Source organism: Caenorhabditis remanei, chromosome V, assembly GCF_010183535.1.
Source record: "Caenorhabditis remanei strain PX506 chromosome V, whole genome shotgun sequence".
In the NCBI taxonomy this organism is placed as follows: domain Eukaryota; kingdom Metazoa; phylum Nematoda; class Chromadorea; order Rhabditida; family Rhabditidae; genus Caenorhabditis; species Caenorhabditis remanei.
The window spans coordinates 16,908,851-16,921,046 of NC_071332.1; the positions used below are offsets into that span (position 1 = coordinate 16,908,851).

A 12,196-nucleotide genomic window follows, 5' to 3' on the forward strand; every position below is an offset into this window, starting at 1 on the left:
TGAATGATAGTCAATGAACAAAGCAAATAAAATTGGACCATCCCAACGGAAAGCTGTTTTCTCAATCTCCTCGATAATTCCAGATGTAGCATGTGTTGTGAGAGTTCGTCTTTTCAAAACCAGAAATTTTGATTAGTTTTTATTTGCATATAATTTCATACGCCACTCGATCATCACTCCTATTGTTTGATTATCGACATTCGTGGATATATATTTTTAGTTAGTTTCCTATTTTTTCAGCACCACTTTCCCCTCTCTTCACCATTTAGTTTTCTGAATGAAAAAATCCATTTCACAAATGAAATCCAGTCGCCGTTTTCCTGCATCCTTCGCCTTGCAATTGGCAACTTGTTTTGTAATATTTGTATTCATATTAACAAGTAAGAATCAGAAAACACTTCAACCCCAAAATTTTGCAAAATCGGAACAAGTTGAATGTGGATCAAAACCGGATACTCTAGATGGAATTGGATTCCAATTTGGAAAAGTGAAATGGACTTTATGACAGTGTTTTTTAAAGTTTTAGTTTCAGACCAAAGAAGTAGTCTTAAGCCCGAGATTTGAGGAACTCAATAAATTACCAGAGTGTGACCTGACAGTTGATAAGAGTCCTATGAAAATCGATATTTCAAAGTTGATGGAAGACTTTCAAAATTGCATAAGACCTATTGTCGATCAGTGGAAGGGTGATGTAAAAACGGTCAGTTTTTTCTAAACAGTCTTTTTTGAAAATAAGCATAATTTAGATGAACACCAAATGGACCAAAACCAAGTCTTGTGATTCTGTATTCGAAGACATTGATATTGTACCGATGGCTAACTTGCATGAAACCAAATGGACTATTCTACCGACTTGTGTAAGTCTCAAAAATGTTATTATGCGTTCTATCAAGGTATTTCAGAAAGAAGAAAATATCATGGTGACATTGGGAATTGGGCATGACACAATGGCTGAAGAGAAATTGAATGTGGTAGGTAAGCACTAATTGTGATCACCACCAATAATCGGTTTCTCAGACTCTCCCTAACACAAAATTCTTTGGAGCCGACCCAATTATTGATCCGAACCGACAGCTGTATACTGCATTCGGAAAATACTTTCCATTCGCAATTGGAAGAAAGCCGGGGTTCACCAAGTTTAGAGTTCTGCCTAACCAGAATCAGAAGACTAGTTAGTTACATCTTCTGGAGTGAATTGAATAGTCACTGATTTTCCAGGAAAGTACGAATTTCAAGATGTCACCACTATCCCATTTACTTACTTTTTATCGGATATTCTTGGATTGAAGGTATTTTTTTACAACTGAAACTTGATTGACAAGATCCAGTTCTCAGAAAATCGACATTGCTTGGATAGACATCGAAGGTGGGGAGTTTGAGTTTTTGGATCAAATCCACCGAGGTGGACCACTCGATGACAAAGGAATTGCAATCTGTCAATTCAACCTGGAAGTTCACTCGAAATTTAACCCTCCCGGTGCTCAAATCTATCACGATTTCATTTTCAAAGTCCTCGAAGACAAAAGATACGTCTTTTTGAAGCCTGCTGCTACTGATGTGGGTGTTCATCGGATGTTTTTCATTAATGTGGAAGATGAAAAGTGTGTCAGAAAGTTCTTACAATGACCTTTTATCATGTCACAAGTTTAAACTTTATTCGCTTTACTGTATAACTTCAATTTTTACTGTGGTTGGGAGTCTCCTTAAACATGACAGATGCATAAAAGTTTTCTGATAAGTAGGTGATCTCCTTAGAAACAACCATGTTCCGATAAAATAAAAGTTGGTTTTTTTTTAAAATTCCCAGAACCTAGCTGTCAGCAATGTGATCTCCAACGCTATCAGTGATGGTCTTCGTATGGTGGTCTCGACAGCTTCGATAATTTTTATGAACTTTTTTGTTTCCTGAGATTTCAGTGTTTTTCTCAATTGGAGCTGATTGAGTGCCTATCCATCGTGCAGTTCTTTTATCCAGATTCCACGTATTTTTGTTTCTTCGATAAAACCTTATACATTACTGTCCCCAAAGATTGTCACTATTTTGTGTGGCAATGCAAAATAGATGAAACAAATGTCGAAAGAGAATGAATAACTGAACAAAAAACACAAAAGGTTAATTAACATATAAGTAAACGGTTCATTAATAATATTACCATAAATCATTACACTACAAAAATCTGTTTCTATTCTTAATCCAGCAGTTCAGAAGCTCATATGAATAACAATATAGAGTGACTTGAACATATGAAAATCAAGTTCCATTTTTTCCGACCTGGGGATTTCAACACCACTGAAGGCTCTTTAATTTTTTTTCTCCTAATTTCATATTTTTCCAGAGTTGCAAGATTTCACTCCAAAGTTCTATTCCACGTGGGTACCCTGTGGAGAACAGAAATTCCTGAGTACGAATGAAAACGCCGATGAATTCTGGGCGAACTTCAAAAGGAATTCTAAGGAATGTGACAGAGAAGCCCATATTGCACAGTATATGAAAGCAGTTCAATAGCAAAATAGAAATGAGAAAAAGTGTGCCATACTACCTGTTCAGGTGAGTCACATTTTTTACTGAAACATTTGAAAAGTTTGAATTTTTACAAAAAGGAAGATAGGATTCATAATTATTGATCAATCAACTTTTCGTAATTTTCAGAAATCCTCCAAAAACGTGTTCGTTACTCTCGGAATTGAACAATACATTTCAGCAGAGCAGGCATTTGCGAAGGTTGGTGACCAAATTCGATGACCTGCCTTGTAATTCTATGCCATCCCACAGTAATCTTTCAGAAAATGAACGAATCAAATAAAGATGTCACATTCTACGGAGCCGATCCAATCGTTCCAGGAAATTCTGAACTGTATTCGAGTATTGGACAATTCTTCCCATTTGCAGTTGGAGCAAGAGCTGGATTCTCGACTGCTAGTGTCCTTTTGAATGGTTTGTAATCTTAATTGCTGCTCAGAATCTGTAATTTTATCATTCAGGAAAATAAAAAGACGTCTCTGTTGTCCATGTGGATATTTTCTATTTTTTAAGCGAAATTTTGAGAGAAAAGGTGATATTTTTAGAGGAAAAGTTATCATGCTAGCTGTCTTGCAATTTATTGATTATCTCTGGAGGAATATTTGATGTTTTCTATAAAAACAGTCGAATGGATAGAGAAGGACTGACTTTCTGTCAAATGAGTTTAGAGGTATAACAAGGGAAATTACACAAATCAATATTCGATTTTTTTTCCAGATGGTGTAGATAACACGGAGAAGACGGAGAAGGAGAAAGACGAAACGACAAATTTTTTGTGGAGTTTCTTTGTTTCTGATATGACAACCTTGAATATTTGATTTAAATTTTTTTAAATCTTGAAGAAACCCGGGGGTTCATCAAGTTTAGAGTCCTGCCGAATCAGAATCAGAAGGCAAAGGAATTGCAATCTGTCAATTCAACCTGAAAGTTCACTAGAAATTTAACCCTCCCGGTGCTCAAATCTTTCACGATTTCATTTTCAAAGTCCTCGAAGACAAAAGATACGTCTTTTTGAAGCCTGCTGCTACTGATGTGGGTGTTCATCGGATGTTTTTCATTAATGTGGAAGATGAAAAGTGCGTTAGAAAGTTCAGGGAATTTTGAGCGATTCGTCCACCAATTGGGCGGACGTGCCAACCGGGTTGCCGATGCTCATATTTTTTTACTTAAAAAAAAACAGAAAGCAGTTATTGTTTTCATCAATATTTATTAATTTGTTTAAAAAGAAAAAATTATAAAGTCTCTGACACTTCTTGTTGTTGGCTGTGGGAGGAGATGGTGGTTGAGAGAAAACCATCGATTCACAATTCGGCACGGGAGTAGAAGACGTGTTTGGATTCATGCTCATCCGTATTCATCGGAGAGAAATCTGTAATATGAATTATGACAGCAAAAAGAGTTAGAACCATAAAACACATGCTCCTCTTTGAAACTTTTTTCACATCAACTGACGGAGCACTTGCAGAAAGAGACGATTTAGCAAAGCGAACATTTGAAAAACTTATTTTTTCCGAAAATTCGCGAGCGTTTTTACTCTATCAAAGAACACTAACCTCAATTATCAGAATCCATCCTCGGCACAAGAGATTAAGCAAATAACGCATGAGTTGTCCACGACACGAAAAAATGACCCATTATCATTTCCGACGAACAATTTTCCGAAGTCTTACTCGTGTTTTTTAGATTAATTTGTATAATTTTTCCCTTACAAACCTCTCTTCTTCTTTCGAACAGTTTCTTTTTTTCATATTCATAAATCGCCCAACAATTGGGCACTTCGCCCTGCCCCACCACTCGTCCACTTTCAAATCTTGGGCCTAACCGTCGCCTAACCCTCGCCCACTGGGCACTTCGCCCAAAATGCCGGCTACTCGCCTTAAATGAAGGCTCATCGCCGATTCTGTAGGCAATTCGCCTACCTGATGCCCACCTGATGCCCAACCCTTGCGGAAAATTCCCCTGATAATGAGTACAATGACCTTTCATTTTGTCAAAAATTTAAACTTGATCATAAAAATCGCCCAATAAGCTTCAAAAAAATCTGCAAGGAACAAATTAAATTCATGTATAGCATCAACCACAGAATAAAATGTTTTGATAGGAATCGATTGAGTAACATAAAAAGTTGTTCTCACTTTTTCTGAGCACAATACAATACATTAATTGGGAAATATGGGGTGTCTATAACTCTCACATTTGGAAAACCACACTTGTTGAATAAATCCACTGCTCTCTTCCTTCCCCACATTGACCCAAGGCACAGAGCATCCTGGCAGTTACTGCCAACTGGCAAACAGTGTAACATGGATCTCCCGTATAATAGTGCAGCGAGTGGTCCCATTTCTGCTTTATCCCGAAATACGTTACTAGAACTGTTGATTTCTAGAATTGCAAACGTTCCGTCGGGCTTTAGTACACGATGCACTTCTTGGATGCACTGAACAAAACATGTCTTACTTTATCAAAGTGTTAGTCTACTTACCAAATCCGGCCTGCATTGGTCGTGACATGCATCAAATATCAAAACCAAATCAAAGGAATCCGTCCAGGTTCCCGGCATCTTCCCAGCATCACACTCGATAAATTCTAGATTGTTAAAAATTCCTCCTAACTTTGTTTTCCGCTGTTTCGCCTGGTTTATAGCGTCAGCTCCAATGTCCAACCCGACAAAGTGAGCTTTCGGGTATTGCTCCGCGAGCAACGATGAGTGGAACCCATTTCCACATCCAACATCTAGCACTCGAATCCCTCCAGACTCCAACTTCTCAACGATTCCATTCCCGATTGCCGGGAGCATATCAGCGAAAACATGCTTCTCATGAAGTGTCTGACTCATTTTTCCCATAAAATATTGAAATTTGGTAAATTCTGAGTAGGCAAGACCATAAGGACCATTTAATTTAAAGCATTCCAGAAGGTGGTCAAATGGTTCTAGCATCGTCGGGGTGCTACCAATCATGACAGTTTCGAAGTTGGAGTTGGTGAGAGCCTTAATACACTATATTGCCAAAGTTTTTTACAATACGCAGAAAGAAGTTTATCTATTCCTACTTACCTCCACATTCTCCTCTGCAATCCAAAATTTTTCCTCTTCATTCACTTCAATTATCTCTCCACAAGCCATACAGTTACACCACTCCCTCACATATCTCTCCTTGCAACCGGCTGCCTCTGCAAGTTGCTCCGGGAGCACCGGATTATTCTGACTGGAAATCTTGGCGAGTGTCTTGAAAAGGTTGAGACGGAGTCCAACACTAATAGCGTTGGAGATCACATTGCTGACAGCTAGGTTCTGTGAAAAGAAAGAAATAATGATTTAGACACTCTAAAAATAATTTTAACTTACAAATAACTTTTCTTTCATCGGGACAGTCGAGGGCAATTCACACATTCGCGACGATTTTTATTTGTCTTTTTACTATAAACCGTTTGTTACACGTGGTGCAGGTTAATGGATGTCTGATCTATTGCTCCTCTAACTATCTGCGTCTCCTCGGATCTTCTTATCTCTCAAAACCTATTTGTGTACGTGACTCTAGTCAGGTTTTACTCACCACAAGAGATAGTGGACTAGTTTCCCAAAATTTGAAACTTCTTTTTTCTTAGTCCCTGACCAAACTAGGTCATTATTATTCTAGTGAAACTCACGTAACCCTCTTATCTACAAAAAAATCGTTCATATCAAGGAGACAATCTTGTTCATCTCTAAAGATCATTTTCTATTTCTCTAAGTCTCACCTACGGTCACAAAACACGCGTGTCCACCCTGCCGACTGTGTGTATAAATAACCTCCAAAAATCTGTGTCCAACTAACCAATCCAATCATCAACAACAATGTCGTCTCGTCCATTGATGAAAGAGAAGTTATATGTGAGTATTAATTTCCTTCTTTTTCAAAAAAGAATAATATTGATTAATTTTCTCAGAACCTAGCTGTCAGCAATATAATCTCTAACTCAATCACCGTGGGACTCCGTCTCAACCTATTCAAGACACTCTCCCAGATTTCAAGTCAGAAAAATCCGGTGCTCCCGGAGCAGCTTGCAGAGGCAGCTGGTTGCAAGGAGAGATATGTGAGAGAGTGGTGTAACTGTATGGCTTGTGGAGAGATTATTGAAGTGAATGAAGAGGAAAAGTTTTGGATTGCGGAGGAGAATGTGGAGGTGAGTTTTACTAGAATATAAATCAAATAGTGGATCTCTGTCTCAATGTCTAAATTTCCAGGACCTGACCAACGGAAGTTTCGAGAGCGTGATCAACGGAATGATGGCGACACTTCTGGAGCCGCTGGACCAACTCATCGAATGCTTCAAAAAAGAAGGACCCTACGGTCTCGAGTATTCTCAATTCTCGAAATTCCAAGAATTCATGGGAGTGATGAGTCAAGCGCTCCATGAGAAGCACGTCGTTCCCGACATGATTCCAGCTATCGGAAATGGAATCGTTGAGAAGTTGGAAGCTGGCGGGATTCGAGTGCTAGATGTGGGGTGTGGCGGTGGATTCCATTCCTCACTGCTCGCGGAGCAATACCCAAAAGCACATTTTGTCGGGTTGGACATCGGAGCTGATGCTATAAACCAGGCGAAGAAGCGGAAAACAAAGTCCGGAGGAATTTTTAACAATTTAGAATTTATCGAGTGTGATGCCGGGAAGATGCCAGAAATCTGGACGGACTCTTTCGACTTGGTCTTGATTTTTGATGCGTGTCACGACCAATGTAGACCGGATTTGGTGAGTCTCCTAATTGCAAAAAAACGAGAAAAAGAGTTCTTCTTCAGTGCATCCAAGAAATCCACCGAGTGCTAAAGCCTAACGGAACATTTGCCATGGTCGAGGTGCTGGGCTCCAGCAATGTGTTCACTGACAAGGCAACAATGGGACCACTGGCTGCGATGATGTACGGATGCTCCATGTTCCATTGTCTACCAGTTGGAAGTAACTGTCAGGATGCCCTATGTTTCGGTGCAATGTGGGGAAGAAAGCGAGCGATCGAATTGCTGAATAAGTGTGGTTTCCCAGAGGTTCGGATTGTGGATACTCCCTATTTCCCGATTAATGTCATGTATTGTGTGCAAAAGAATTAGATCTTATTGATCCTACTAATAAATAAACGTCTCAATTCATTTCATAAAACTATCACGGTCAGATCGATTAATTCACAGACAATCAAGTAAAAGCGTGCAATAATTTCCACTTTTTCAAATACCCAAGTACTTCTTCGCAATGGCCACCGCCTCATCATCGTTCGACCACTTCAGCTTCGACACATCATTCAACACATTCGAGTAGAGCTCCGTTGTGAAGTATCTTTCAGCGAACGAGTTCACCGTCGTCACAATCAATTTTCCCTTGTTCTCAGGGCGACTCGCCAACTGCATGGCGGCGACGACGTTGGCTCCAGATGAGATTCCGCCGAGAATCGCTTCCTCGTCGGCGAGTCGACGGGCCATCGTCATAGCGTCGTCGGATTTGACGCGGAGAACTTCGGTGAAGAGGGAGCGATCCACATTTCCTGGAATGATGCCAGCACCGATTCCTGCAAAGAAAAGTTTGGTTTTTTGTCAAATACGGAACGTGTGATCTACCTTGAATCCTGTGCTTTCCTCTGGGGAACCCACTCAAAACCGAACTCTCATAAGGCTCTACCGGATAAATTTTGATATCCGGATTCTGTTGTCTCAGATATCTTCCAACACCAGTGAGCGTTCCACTCGATCCGACGCCGAAGCAGACCATATCCACTTTTCCGTCGGTTTGACGCCAGATTTCCGGCCCGGTAGTACGGTAGTGGGCGGCCGGGTTGGCCGGGTTGGAGAATTGATCGAGGCAAATTGCGTTGGGAAGCTTCTCGCAGAGCATCTCGACTTTCTTGATAACTCCTGGATGGCCTTCCATGGGATCCGAGAGAATCACTTCGGCACCGTAGGCGCGCAGCATTGCACGACGCTCGACACTCATCGTTTCGGGCATCACGAGAATCACTTTGTATCTGGAAATAATATAGCGAATTAGTGATTTTAGTATTTTTTTTATTTTTCTCGTTTTCAAAAATCTCCCTGTCCTTGTCAAGGCGGCTAGGCCCGGGCAGGTACGATTTCAGCACAATTTTTTTTTAATTTTACCGAAAATGTGAATGATTTTTCAGAATTTCTTCTCTCTGAATCAAAGTAAAAATTTGAGTTTTTCGCAAAAAAAGTCAAACATTTTTAAACCTTTTCAAAAACTCGGCCAGGCATCGAATTCGACGTTTTTTTACTCTAAACCATCAAAACCACCCTTCACTGGGTTTTTTGGCCTCATGGGACTAGTTTTTGGAAATCTCGGATTTCTAGGTCATGCATTGAAAAACTCGGTCATGCGCTTTTTTCTTGATTTTTTGTTGTTTTTAGGATCAAAAAAAGCTAAAAATGTTTTTAAAAAATGACCGTGGCAGGACTTTTTTGAGCCAGGGGACTAGTTTTCCCAAAATTTGAGTTTCTAGGCCACTGGGTATTCTCGGGGGTTTTGGCTGTTTCTTAAAGGTTTTTATACGATTTTTAACCGTTTTTAGGCTCAGGGACTAGTTTTCCCAAAATTTGGGTTTTTATGCCACGAGTCGTAAAAACTCGGGCAGGGGGTATTCTCGGTGGTTTTGACTGTTTCTTGAAGGGTTTTTAAGCGATTTTAACCATTTTCAGGCTCAGGGACTCACCCTCGAATCTTGCCAATATGAGCCAACGCGATTCCCAAATTTCCACTAGTTCCCTCAACGAGAACCGTCCTTCCCGGCACAATTCTTCCCGCCTTTTCAGCCTCTTCCACCATCGACTTGGCGATTCGATCCTTCACAGAGCATGACGGGTTGAGGTACTCGATTTTGACGGCTGAAAATTATTATTAGATATTTGATTGAGCTCCTTGTTGAGACTCTCACCAATTCTAGCATCGGTTCCTTTCGGAATATTACGGAGAAGCACCAGTGGAGTGTTTCCAATGGTCTCACCGCCATCGGCGACCATCGTTTGGCGGGACATCACTGAAAAAATTGAATAAAGTTGTATAAATTTGAGGGAAAGTGTTGAATAAAGGGTTAAAAGTTGGGAGTAGGAACATTGAAAATGAGGATTTCAGCGAATTTTGCGCTCAAAATTTTTCGGTAGATCAAAAATTTTTGCTTGGTATAAATACTCCAATCCATCATCATCATCATTCCTTGAAATTATGCGCGCCTACAATTTCTCTTTTTTCTAATTGCTCTCTCCCCTGCGTCTCCTGTATCTACAATACTGTCTCTCTGCCTACGTGACTTTTCTGACTCTGATTTCTCTCTAGCGAAATCAAACAAACACATCACTTTTTCTCACTTTTTTATGTCGGCGGAGGAGACGGGAGGGTCAACAGTGCAATTTGTGGAGAGATGATGAGAGGAATAAATACACGTGTTTGGTTTTTTGGGGAATTTTTTTTTAAGGGAAAAGTTTGAACTTTTTTGAAGGGCACTGGGGCAAAGGGCACGTGGAAAGGTGAGTAGAACAGTGGAATTTTAAAAAAACGTTTAAAAAAATTATTAAAACTGAAACTTTTGAGCGTGAAGTTTATAATGTATGAAATTCCAAAAAAAAAGTTTATGTGAAAACTACTGGAATTGAGTCAAATGTTAGGTCGCTAGAAATATAAAATCTAAGGAAAATGAAGCAAGCGCGCTCTGCTAAACAATAAAAAACGGGGTGATTTGAATAGGAATTTACTATCTACAAACTGTTTTAGAAATAGATATTTTAAGATTGTGTCACGGTGTTCCTGCTGGTATAATATTTAAGAATTTTTGTACGGGAAAATTACATCTTTTTGAAATTATACATTTTTTGACACTACCATGAACATCTAGGTTTGATGATTATAACCTGTAAAATTAATCATTATGTGGCATTTGGTGTGACCATGACAACTGGAATGCAAAAAATATGAATATTTGAAATTTTTAATTTTTCTGATTTTTTTGCAAAAAATTTGAATTTTCGACTATGTTTTTAAATATCGATAAAACTCAAGCGTACGAGAAATTTTTTACTTTTTTTGATAAAAATTTCAAAATTTTTTTGATGATTACTGTAGATTATTCAGTTCCATTTAAGCTTTTTATGGTCTGATGTTTAATGCTCACAATTTCTCTTTTCTGTTTCATTTCATATCAGTTTTTCCCCAATATTTACTTTTCCATCCGACTTCACTTGTCTGCGTCTTACTAGTCAAATATATACATTGCCAGTCATTCCCTTATTCGGTCAACTATTTTTTTAACCGTTTGTCAATAAAATTTTGTATAACCATGAAATCGAGCCGCCCATTAGCATATGAAAGTCTTAAAAGTGTCCTCAAACATATGCCAATTGATACACGGTAGGTTTTTTTAACGGACTTTGTCACCAACCAAAATTCTTTTTCCAGAAGCAAGTTACGCAATTGTTGTCCTGAAATCCGTACCGCCGAGTCTAGTGCTCCTTTAAAAATCGAGCGACTTGAATTTCACAATGGAGAGATAGTGATTGATAACAAGAAATATCGATTTTACAAGTCGATTTGTTCAATTAATGAGAATCCTGCCACTTCGAAAAACCGCCGAGATTTTGATTACGATGACATCGATGAGAATGGAGAAATGGAAAATTTTGTGGATTCTATGACTCCTGGAGATGTGCTGATAAGCACCCACCGTCCAAACTTTGCCAGAAGAACTCCAGATTTATTTTCTCATTACATAAAGTATGTGTTTGAAAATCTCAAAACAGGGTATACAAGCACAAAGTATCTAAAGAACACCCGAGTTCGGACATGTCTAAAGAATATTGCTGTGAAGATGTTGGGCGGAAGAAGTTCAACAATCCAAGTGAAGAATCTTGTAAATGGAGTGCATGATGGTGTCATATCTCTTCCTGAAAACTTGAACCTGCAAGTTCAAAACTTGTCAACTAATTACACTGGTTTTATAGAAGCATTCACACCAGTTATGGACCCAAATTTCCCACTAGAATCGCTCAATTTGGGAAATGTATTCACTGACTCCCCCTGGCTTCAACATAACATTACTAAAAAGGCAAAGGTCCTAAAATTCGGACCATTAATGAGACCTAACCACGAAGGGCTGCCACCGTTGAGCAATTACGGAATCGATCTTCGAGCTCCATGGAATGTTTCAAACGCCGAGGATGTTATAGGGATAGTCAAGACATGGATGAAGGGCGACAGAGAAAACGGAAGCTTTTTTAAGACAACATTTTGCCGAGCTAATAACGAAACAATTCGAGAAGTACTGAGAAGCGAGCTGGGAGCGACTAATAAAAATATAGAGATACATGAAGTGAACTGGTGAGTGACTTTGTTTTAGTTTGAAATGTCCGGAAGTTCTTTTTCCAGCCCTGAACACCAAACTGTTGAATGCCAATCCTTGCAAATAAACGAGGTACTATCCCTCATTGTCTATTGGATTCCACTGGAAGACCAATTTAAAGGAGATCTTCATATTCAAGTTGTGGATTGCGTTGAAAATTTTAAATGAAATGGAAATCTTGGCTCCTCTGTTCTAAGGAAGGCCTCATAAGGGTTTTAATTATGATCAATAAAACTTTGATTTTTCTTACGTATGTCCGCGCCTCCCTCCCTCTCTCTCTCTGCAACCGCCGCTCGGACCAGCTGCG

The 12,196-nt window shown here is 39.3% G+C and overlaps 5 protein-coding genes across 5 annotated transcripts; 3 read left to right on the forward strand and 2 right to left on the reverse strand.

The window, feature by feature from the left end:
- Positions 1–298: 298 nt before the first annotated feature.
- On the forward strand, positions 299–3,339 carry GCK72_020685 (uncharacterized protein; the record flags this gene model as incomplete). The annotated part of the gene is made up of 10 exons (XM_053733742.1): positions 299–487; positions 533–700; positions 747–857; positions 903–971; positions 1,018–1,171; positions 1,219–1,289; positions 1,336–1,557; positions 2,651–2,722; positions 2,785–2,935; positions 3,239–3,339. The coding sequence occupies 10 exons, from the start codon at positions 299–301 to the stop codon at positions 3,337–3,339; spliced, it is 1,308 nt and encodes a 435-aa protein (XP_053582655.1).
- A 1,313-nt stretch (positions 3,340–4,652) lies between these two features.
- Positions 4,653–5,912, reverse strand: GCK72_020686 (uncharacterized protein; the record flags this gene model as incomplete). Its single annotated transcript, XM_053733743.1, has 4 exons — positions 4,653–4,958; positions 5,004–5,510; positions 5,577–5,813; positions 5,868–5,912. 4 exons carry the CDS (start codon positions 5,910–5,912, stop codon positions 4,653–4,655), a joined length of 1,095 nt encoding a protein of 364 aa, XP_053582656.1.
- A 444-nt stretch (positions 5,913–6,356) lies between these two features.
- GCK72_020687 (uncharacterized protein) lies at positions 6,357–7,606 on the forward strand (the record flags this gene model as incomplete). The annotated part of the gene is made up of 4 exons (XM_003097789.2): positions 6,357–6,392; positions 6,449–6,685; positions 6,747–7,253; positions 7,301–7,606. 4 exons carry the CDS (start codon positions 6,357–6,359, stop codon positions 7,604–7,606), a joined length of 1,086 nt encoding a protein of 361 aa, XP_003097837.2.
- Positions 7,607–7,720: 114 nt separating this feature from the next.
- GCK72_020688 (uncharacterized protein) lies at positions 7,721–9,535 on the reverse strand (the record flags this gene model as incomplete). Its single annotated transcript, XM_003097802.2, has 4 exons — positions 7,721–8,058; positions 8,108–8,511; positions 9,214–9,385; positions 9,436–9,535. 4 exons carry the CDS (start codon positions 9,533–9,535, stop codon positions 7,721–7,723), a joined length of 1,014 nt encoding a protein of 337 aa, XP_003097850.2.
- Positions 9,536–10,830: 1,295 nt separating this feature from the next.
- GCK72_020689 (uncharacterized protein) lies at positions 10,831–12,057 on the forward strand (the record flags this gene model as incomplete). Its single annotated transcript, XM_003097807.2, has 3 exons — positions 10,831–10,901; positions 10,950–11,867; positions 11,916–12,057. The coding sequence occupies 3 exons, from the start codon at positions 10,831–10,833 to the stop codon at positions 12,055–12,057; spliced, it is 1,131 nt and encodes a 376-aa protein (XP_003097855.2).
- Positions 12,058–12,196: the final 139 nt, after the last annotated feature.